Source organism: Gadus morhua, chromosome 8, assembly GCF_902167405.1.
Source record: "Gadus morhua chromosome 8, gadMor3.0, whole genome shotgun sequence".
Classification (NCBI taxonomy): Eukaryota; Metazoa; Chordata; class Actinopteri; order Gadiformes; family Gadidae; genus Gadus; species Gadus morhua.
Window position 1 is genome coordinate 8,178,152 of NC_044055.1, and position 10,000 is coordinate 8,188,151.

At 47.6% G+C, this 10,000-nt stretch overlaps 2 protein-coding genes across 3 annotated transcripts in view; one reads left to right on the forward strand and one right to left on the reverse strand.

Moving 5' to 3' along the window:
- Nucleotides 1-1,665: 1,665 nt before the first annotated feature.
- LOC115549529 (insulin-like growth factor-binding protein 3) overlaps nucleotides 1,666-10,000 on the forward strand; it is an 8,924-nt gene continuing 589 nt past the window's right edge. The window contains exons 1-4 of one of the 2 annotated variants that reach the window (XM_030364793.1): nucleotides 1,666-2,227; nucleotides 3,053-3,306; nucleotides 4,915-5,034; nucleotides 9,085-9,179. In XM_030364793.1, coding sequence (XP_030220653.1) covers nucleotides 1,843-2,227; nucleotides 3,053-3,306; nucleotides 4,915-5,034; nucleotides 9,085-9,179 — 854 coding nt within the window. In that variant the 5' untranslated portion in view covers nucleotides 1,666-1,842. Of the gene's footprint in view, nucleotides 2,228-3,052; nucleotides 3,307-4,914; nucleotides 5,035-7,733; nucleotides 8,807-9,084; nucleotides 9,180-10,000 lie in introns of those variants that run through there. The other variant, XM_030364794.1, reaches the window with a different exon arrangement.
- The window catches only part of igfbp1b (insulin-like growth factor binding protein 1b), a 2,772-nt gene continuing 2,293 nt past the window's right edge, over nucleotides 9,522-10,000 (reverse strand). The window contains exon 4 of the mRNA XM_030364800.1: nucleotides 9,522-10,000. This exon is cut by the window's right edge and continues 106 nt beyond it. Within this exon, the coding sequence (XP_030220660.1) occupies nucleotides 9,981-10,000 (20 nt within the window). The 3' untranslated portion in view covers nucleotides 9,522-9,980.

Here is a 10,000-nt window from a genome sequence, read left to right on the forward strand (position 1 = left end):
CTTGTAAAATAACGCTTAGTTTTATACTCTAAAAAATAACGCTTAGGGGGTGGGGCATTGGAGGAAGGCGGGATGATTTGAATGTGCTGTAATTCTCAAATGCAACAAAGGTGAGAGTCCCTTTAACAGCGCATCACCCCCCTGTGGGGTGATGCAGCAGTTCTGCTGACCTGCTGCTTCTAGATGTCCCCCGATCAAGGTTGAGGCATCGGGGATGTCGTGCAAATGCAGTTGTAGCTCCCAAACTCTGGAACGGGTTGTGTCTGCATGTCAGGCTGGCCCCCAAATTGCCTGTGTTTAAATCCTTTCTTAAAACACATTTTTACCCTTGGTTGCTAACTCAGTAAGTGAGTTGCATTCCTTTGTTCTTTTTTTTATTCATTGTTGCGTTGTTTATTGATCCTTTGATTGTACAGACCTTTAGCCGTTGTTTTTAAATGTGCACTGCGATGCATTTGATTCGATCCGGGTTAACTAGTAGGCATTTGAGGATAAACACTCTGATAAATATCAGGGACCACAGCTGAATATCATCCGTGCGGCTAACACTGGCACATTTACAGAAATGTCTATTGATGTGCACTCTCCCTGTAACGGAATACATCTTCTCAGTAACAAAAGGCCTGCTAAGTATTTATATTATGTAATACATACCTTGTTATTCGTTCATTACTATAATCAGCGTACCATTTTGATTCAACACACACATGAGCCACTGTCTAAATCCACTGGTGGAGGTCAAGTTTGTCATCCAGATGGGATGAAACTACATTCTTATAGTTAGACTATCATCTGGTTGGCTACAACAGGGGTTCTCAACCTTTTATGACACGTAACCCTGTTTTTCACTACCCAAATGCAGAGAATAATAATTAAAACAATATATTCCTCATCTGCTATAGACCCTCCTTTTGCTTTGAAAGTAATCCTGGGGTCTTTTCTGGATTGTGACTCTTGGGGTCACAGGCACAGGTAAGTGCCTGTGAGCTATGTTACCCCCGTTCAAATTCATGTTTTAGGAACCCAAAGCCTAAGGACCCCTGGGGCCTATTCCCGGGACAGTGGGCTGTGTCCTGGGACCGTTCCCCATCTGGGACCCTCCTGAGATCATTTTTCAGGAACCCGGACCCCCATGGGCCTGGAGGTCCCTGGGGACCCATCCAGGCACAGCAGGCCCCTGTCCTTGGACCCTTTTCCAGGGAACCAGACCCCAATCCTAAAACCGTAACCAAACCCTAAAGCCAAACCCTAACCTTACCCAAACCCCAACCAAACCCTAAAACCCTAACCCTTAAACCTCACCCTAAACCCAAGCTACCAAACCCTTACCCCAAAAATAAATGTGTATTTATTTAACTTTATTAAACTTTTCAGAAGTATAGCGACCTCATATGCGTGTCAGGCGAAGATTGAGCCCTGGGCTTGTAACAACACACATGCATTGCTAAATATTCCATCACATCCATTGGCCTGGCAAAGATCAAGATCAGTCTTTGCCCTTGATTAGCATCTTCCAAGTGCTAAGAAATCGATAACGCCCTATTTTTTGTAAATGTATAGCTGATTGGTCCTCCAGGAAGTTATTAAAAAGGAGTAGGACTCTCGCTGATGTCTGAAACAGTTCAACCGATTCACATGCATCCGCGGGCTAGTTGGGGGAGTGACTAAGTCAATGCGTCTATATATTGTGATGTTTTGTTCGGTTGCTTTAAGTGAGTGAGTCAAGCGCCAACTTCACCCGTAGTCACTAAAGTACGACACTAGTGCAAGGAGTTTGTATCAGCAGCAGTGCAGTGAAACATTTCGTCCTTATTCAGAAAAAAAAACAGACCAAACTCTACAATGGATGCTTGTCTACGCTCGCTGTTGTTTTGCGCGTCTTTTATTTTTGCGGCGTTTTCGCGGGGATCAGGTGCGGCGGCGGTGGGACCGCTTATAAGATGCGAGCCATGTGATGTAGCCGCGCGTCTTTTGTGCAAGCCGCTGCCCAAGGACTGCAGCGAGAGGCTCCGCGAGCCCGGCTGCGGCTGCTGCATGACCTGCGCGCTCAGCTTCGGACAACCGTGCGGCTTCTACACCGGGAGATGTGGCGCGGGACTCGCCTGTCAGCATCAGACCGGGGAAACGAAACCCCTGCACGCCTTGATCGAAGGACGGGGAGTTTGTGCGAACGTTACTGACAAGAGAGTTTCTACCGGTGCTATTCCTCCGCCAAATGAAATACCAGGTAAACCGTTTTTTTCTTTCTTAAGAGCTACAGGCTTGCTTTAAGATAATGATAGAATAGCCCTGGAACGATATAGCTATGGATCACAGCCCGAAACAGACGTTTTTCAAATGTGTATGTAGGCCTTACAATATAGCCTACATTAAACATGTACTGTTAACCTTTATGTAGGTTTAATTAATGTATGTATATTAAGTGTAGGTAAATATATGTATTTAGTATGCATGTATGTATGTATGTATGTATGTATGTATGTATGTATGTATGTATGTATGTATGTATGTGTGTATGTGTGTGTGTGTGTGTGTGTGTGTGTGTGTGTGTGTGTGTGTGTGTGTGTGTGTGTGTGTATATATATATTTATGTATGCATGCATGTATGCATGTATGTATGCATGTATGACGTATTATGCAAGTTTGTGGTATTTGTCTCAATTGTGTTGTATTTGTGCCAATATTCCTCTTTACAGAGGTCCGATGAACTACTTCTCAGTACATAATATGTTATTGAGGGCACACTGTAGGGATGGAGAAATAGATTACTGTAATCCACTGCAACTGACTGTCATGCATGCAATGGAAAATGTACATGATTAGGCCACACAAATACCTGAGGTTTCTATATGTCTGCAACATGAACTGAAGTCACTTGCTTCTGTCCAACTCATTCACTAAATGTCATTCATAAAATAGCTTAGAAAAATAAACAGACATATTCAAGCATGGCTTTTGGGTCGTACAAACATTTCACACGCGTAAAGTGGCACGAACAACGACCCAACAACGAGTGTATGAATAAGCGCTGACGTCAAGCCCCTCCTAACAGCACAGAATGTGGAGAATTCGGAAGTGGAGCCGAACTTCACCGGCGCGGGTGTACCAAGCTCACCGAGTCCCCCCAGGCCCGCCGGACCCCCGATTCTCAAGCCCCTTCACCCCTTCTTCTACTCGGTCAAGGCGGAGGTCCTGAAGCGCGGGCAGGGGAAGAGGGGCCAGGGTTTCGGGCTGGAGGGGGTGCAGGGTCCCCTCGGCAGGGACCAGCAGAACCTCTCTGGGGAGATCAGACAGGAGTCCGAGTATGTAAGTGGCACACGCGCAAAGTGAGACTGAGACCTTGTATTTTTGTCCGTATCTCTACTCACCCAGCTCTCTCTCTCTCTCTCTCTCTCTTCTCTCTCTCTCTCTCTCTCTCTCTCTCTCTCTCTCTCTCTCTCTCTCTCTCTCTCTCTCTCCCTCCCTCTCCCTCTCTCTCTCCCCCCACTCTCCCTCTCCCCCTCTCTCTCTCTGTTTTGGTGTGTGGTGTTGGATGGTTTTGGTTTCTCTCTGCGGGTGATGAAATGTTTGGGGTAGCGTTGTGGAATGCTGTTGGCCGGCCCTCGCCCCGGCCAATAGGAGGGCACGGTACTGGCGAGGCGGGGGGGGGGGGGGGGTACGGCGGCGGTGGCCCTGTGGCTGACCCCCCGATGTGCGGCCAAGCCGGTTTGGTCCCGAGGGCGTCCGCGTGCCGCCCCAGGGGCCCGGCCGGGCCCTAGAGGAACCCTGTGATGGATTGGCCCCTGTGAGCTGTTTGGGGAGAGCCACGCTGCTATTTTCATTCCATCTCTGGCCGGAGGAGTGTGTGTGTGTGTGTGGGTGTGTGTGTCTGTGTGTTTTTCTGTGTGTTTGTGTGCATGTGTGTGTGTGTGTGTGTGTGTGCATCTGTGTGATCCGGTCTGTGTGTGTGTGTGTGTGTGTGGTGTGTGTGTGTGTGTGTGGTGTGGTGTGTGTGTGTGTGTGTGTGTGTGTGTGTGTGTATCTGTGAGTGTGCCTGTCTGTGTGTGTGTGCGTGTGTCTCTGTGTGCCTGTGTGTGTGTTTATATGTGTGTGTGTGTGTATCTGTGAGTGTGTGTGTGTTTGTGTGTCTTTGACCGGGGCCACTTTGATTAGTGACTCTGAGTCCTTGGCTCACAGGAGCGGCAAAGTGATGCGGGCTCGGAGAATGCCCTTCGTATCCTCCTGTCATATTTGTGGCACAGAAGGGTTTTATAGCTCACATTTCGGTACAAAATAAATTCTTGCATGCGACCGCAAGTTGGTCGGAATAACGCATCTCTCACCCGACAAACTGTTGTGGATATCAGAGTTTTTATTGAGGAGGAGGACTAACCCGGCCCATAATTTGATATAATAATAATGTTTAAGTGACATCGTATTGACACGAAAATTGTCCGATCTTTCGTCAAAGCGAAATTTTTGTTATTTTCGGAAGATATGTCTGAAAGTACATCACGACCTAAAGTATGCATGAGGTTTCCCATCAGCTCATAGCTTTCAGCGTAACCCCCGAACCGCTGCTTCTTTTGACATGCGATGTCAGGGTTCATAAACAGATGTTGTATATTAATGTTGTGCAACAAAAAAAAAGAATAAAATCAAAACATCCCCTATGATTATCAAGATAATAACGTCTCGAGTCATTGCGGTGGGGTCGCCGCTCCAGACGGATTAGTCAGTTTAAAAAACGATGACCACAAACGTCGTTCATAAAAAAAAGAAAACTGTATGGTAAACAGTTTTTATGTTTTCTCTCTGGAGCTGGAGTGGTGTGGTGGGACGTGCCGGGCAGAGCCGGAGATGTTTGGACGTCCTGGAAGCATTCCGTGTTTTTTTCGGTTATGTTCACTTCCTCTTCCTGTCTTCCTGTGTCAGGGTCCGTGTCGGAAGGAGATGGAGAACGTTCTCACCAGCCTCAAGACTGCCGACATCCTGAACCCCCGCGGATTCCGCATACCCAACTGCGACAAAAAGGGTTTCTATAAGAAGAAACAGGTAAACAACAAACAATATCTCGGATCCACACGTTGTACGACAATGCCACAGCCAAACTTTGAAACTGTACGGCGCAGGGAAGGAAGACAGGAAGTGAGTGGGGAGGAGTTACGCAGTGAGATATTCTTCCGAAGAGAAAGTATCGGAAGTAATGATTTAAAACAAATGTATTTGCTACCGGGGCCTTCTACACTGGTTTGAATTTAAACCGTTAATACAGAAACGTTGTCTAATGACGGTGTTGCCCGGACAGGACGCTGTAGACTTTCCCCTAGCAACAGCAAAACTTTAGTTTACCAGTGCTGGCCGGGTTTGTGTTCGCTGTCGGCCCCGGAGGGAATGCGAAAATGAGTAGAAGATCCTCTTGTTTTAGTTACCAGCCCTCTTCTTGATGAATGGTCAGCCTTCGTGCTTTCTGTGGTTCTGCCAGCAGTTGTTTCAGTAGTGGTCCATTCCTTGTAACCCGCAGCTACAGGTCCCAATCCCAGCAACACGATTGGTCCAAGCTCATTTTAAGCGAAGCAAACTGAAACGCCCGTGTTCATCTAGATTTGAGCTCATCAGCCATCAGTGCTTAAATGCCTTTAATACGATAATCGATCCTCATTCACCATTTATTCACCCTACCCTTAGCCATAGCTTTCGGCACGCTTCAGGGCTGATGAGCAGCTGTCCCCCCTCCCGTATCTGCGTGCGTATGTGTGTGTGTGTGTGTGTGTGTGTGTGTGTGCATGTGTAGCCTGTTGGTAGTCCTTACAGCCTCATCGTCATAGCCCCACTCCTGCGTATGCGTGCGTACGTGAGTGTGTGTGAGTGTGTGTCTGTGTGTGTGTATGTGTGTGTGTGTGTGTGTGTGTGTGTGTGTGTGTGTGTGTGTGTGTGTGTGTGTGTGTGTGTGTGTGCATGTGTAGCCTGTTGGTAGTCCTTACAGCCTCATCGTCATAGCCCCACCGCTGCCCAAGTGAGGTAGACCCCAGCCTCCTGGCTCCGTGCGAGAGGAGAAGGAGGAGGAGCCCTGGAGAGCCGTGCTGCAGCACAGACCCCAAGGCGAGGGTGGTGGAAGCTTCTGGAACAACGTCCAGTTTTAAAAAAAAACGGGAACCCTCCCAGGGAGACAGACGTCAAGGTGGCCGACGCGCTCGCCCCATAATTGCCGGACTTTTGAGACGCGGGCACCGAAATAGCCCGGCGGGTGTCTCCACCCCCCCCCCCTCCCCTCCACCCTCCCCTCCACCCTCTCCACCACCCCCACCACCCCCCCAAGTACCGGAGCAGCGGTCCAGCCCAGTATGTAATAACTGAGTGGTTCTGACGCATTCATATGGGGCCACTTAGGAGTTCCTCCTTGAAACGCCATCGCCGAGAAGCGGGGAAATTTTTTCAAAAATAATGATGATGCTTTTTTTTCTTTTTTGGCCGCCTAACGGCTTCCCGCCTGATGGAAGCTGGACACGGTCCGTCCCCCCGTCCCTCCCCCCGAGGTCCGGAATGTTCTGGTGGTGTCCTTATGGCACCTCTGTGAAGCAGGCGGCGCCACGATCTGATGTCTGTGTGTGTCTGTTTGTGTGGAATGGACGCAAGACAAAGCAAAGTTTTTGTTTTTGTTTTTTGCACACCTTGAACATGTGCGCCGGAGTTTAGTGTAGCCTTGAGGCAACTTGTCAGAGTGTAGCGCTCTGTACAGCGAGAAAACCCGATGAACAATTCCACAGAATGCATTGCTAACAAACATGACTGTCGTCTCATTGCATAAATGCGCACCTTTTGGGAATTCAAAATGTGTAGAGAGAGAGAGAGAGAGAGAGAGAGAGAGAGAGAGAGAGAGAGAGAGAGAGAGAGAGAGATTCACTGCAACAGATCAGCCCGTGAAGGACACTGTGTAACAACACATAACCGAATAGGCTCGGACCGCCAACCCCCACCCCCCCGCTCCCTGATCCACCATCGGGATTGGTCGGTGCGCTCGTCTGCCGCGGTGGCGGCGGTAGTGGCGGCGTCTCCCCGGCATCGCTAGGGCCCTTCAAATGAATGGCTGAATGTTTTACTAGAGTTTTACGTTGACCTTTAGTCAAATTGGCAGTAAAATAACAGCCCTGGGGCAGCTCCGTACAGACTCTGCAAGTCATTTGTAGTACCCATCATTTAGAGCTGTGGGGTATAATCAGCAACAGATGATTTGCGCTGGCCACCAGCTTCTGGAAATAGATCCGCCGGGCTCGCGCAGTGAGTTGTTCACCGAGAAACGGGGGACTGGAAGCAAATCTTTTAACCAGGTCTCTCTCTGTGTTTACCTTGAAGGTCTCCGTACTGTACATGTCTGTGTGTGTGTGTGTGTGCTGTGCTTGCGTGTGTGCTTGCATGTGTGCGGTGCGTGTGTCGGTGCGTCGTGCGTGCATTTAAAAATACCACAGCCCAACTGGACGGGCCGGTCTCGCTCAACGTTGCACAAGCTGACCCATTAATGCCTCTTAACTATTTCTGTTGCCCTCCCTTACCTCAGACCGGCCTGCTGCCCATTATGCACAATATTTAACTGGGTTTATAAATTGACCACCCCCCCGACCGTCACCACCCTCACCACCCGCCTCTCCTCCAACCCCCGCACATATTTCACACATCACTTGGGCTCACCCCATCCCCCTGTCTTTCCTTCCCTCTCACTCGCTCTCTATCTCTCTCTCTCCCTCTCTCTCCTGCAGTGTCGTCCGTCCAAGGGCCGTAAGCGAGGCTTCTGTTGGTGCGTAGACAAGTATGGCCATCCCCTGCCAGGTTTCGATGGCAAGGAGAAGGGAGATGCCCAGGACTTTAACTCAGAGAGCCAGTAGGTCTCGAGAGTCGCAGGGAAGGGGGAGGACTGTAGAGAGAGAGAGGGAGAGATCGAAAGAGAGAGAGAGCGCTTGGACAATATACGGATGGCTACTGGTAATTGTTTGCACAGTGGACCAACAAGGCAGAATGGGGACTAGATTACAAAGAAAGGGTTTTTCTGTAGTCTCCTGAAGCAGTGGCTCGTTTGATGGGCCAGACCAAGGCTGGCCATCGCCCTGACAGAACAAAGTCACCGTTTAAGTGTTTGTGGTTTTTTCATTACAAATATTGAGGTCTTCACATTCACTTTTAAATGTGTCCTTAGCATTGACAATGGTCCTTTGTTTTGTTTTTCCGCACAATTAGGTGCCACTAATTGTGTGTGCACGCTTGGGCTGTTTAATCATGTGCTTGTGACTTTGAGTGTTTTTTGGTTTGTTCTATTTGGTTTAAAGAAAGTTAATGTGTAGTTGTGTCTCTGTGATTCTGATTGGTGGCAAGGCTGGCGTAAACATGTATTTGTATCTTTTGTGTTATGTGTGCAATATGTTTTCGAGAAGAAGCATTTCTGTGCTTGTGTGACTCAAGGCCCCTAGGTTGGAACACAGCCCATTCTTAGTAAGCTATACCCTGCATTCCTATTGTACACAGGTGACTTACCTATGCCGTCGTTCATTTGTTTGTTTGACACTTACGATAAGCTTTGGAGGAGGGGTTTGTTTGCGAGGAAGAAATTCCAATAATAAACCAAGGAGCTATTGCCTATGAACAATACGATGTACATTGGAGACTTCTCCAGTTTTTTAATAAGCTAGGCTGTTGTGCTAAAGGCTACAGCAACTTCTTGTTTTGATTTTTCATGTGATAACATATGCCAATTGCCTTTCAGGTTAATACGATGTGTGCATGTACATTGCAACCCTCAGACGTCTATTTTTAATTAATAAAGGCAGTGTAAACTGAAGCATGTGCCATGTCTTCTGTTCTGTGAGAAGGAGGCAATGAGACAACATCATTTGTGACCAGCTACATTTATTTGAAGCACATTGCATATCTACAAATACACAACATCCAAAATATATACACATGAACAAAACAATAAAGGGGCCACGGTTCTGGCTTGAGTTTCATACAATAACACACCAAAGAACAACTGAACCGTTCGAATAAATACAGACAAATATAAACGTCTCTTTTATGTACAACTCCTGAGCAAAATAACATGAGATGATCCGTCCCTAGCCTGGCGGATCCAGAGGAACCAGCGAACAGCGAGCTGAGGTAGACAACCCAGGCCAGCAGAGAGCCGTCATCGCAGAAACCTCGCGGCGGCCTGAGTGAGTGCTGATATGTTTGCGTTTGGTCACCACACGCATACTTGCGGTGCTTTAAGTATCGCCCACCCCCTGACCAATCCACCACCCCCCCCCCCCCCCCCCCCTCCCACCCACCCACCCTACCCCTCCACCCCCGTTCCAATACCGTTGAGGAAATGTCAATGGAGATACATTCCAACACTGTCAACATGTTGGATGAATGAGTCGTTGTGTGGTGGCAGTGCACAGCCCCGTGTTTGAATGAATGAATGAATGAGCGAATGAAAAAAATTAAAACACACATGGCTTCAAGATTGTGAAGCCTCTGAAACAGGCCTGGAAGTGCTGCAGACCTGTGGTCTGTAGCCATGGAGTTATTTAGCTGACTCAAATGTATACAGTGCTGCCCTATTTACAAAAAAAAAAAGTAGGCAAACATATTAAAAAGTCTAAAAATTACAAGCAGGGTCCCGAGAGTGCGTGTTGACAAATTTAGAATAAATAAGACTCGATATATACATTAGGTCAATAAATTAAAATGATTTGTTTTCTCCTGAATTCACATAAAATCATTTTATGTGAATGTGGGTGTCTTTGCGGCTATATAACTTATTTAATATGTTTGTTTGTACGTTGTAATGTATCAATGGCGCATCTCTATTTACCTGAAGCTCAGGTTCATACGTTAACCACAGTATAAATATATATAACCTATTTGTTTGTTTGTATTTGTGTGTGTGCATGTGAGCGCTTGCATGTTTGTGTGTGCGTGTGTGCTTGTGTGTTTGCACGCACACCGTTTGTATTTCCATGTCCATGCTCTCAGTGTGTAAGTTCCTGAT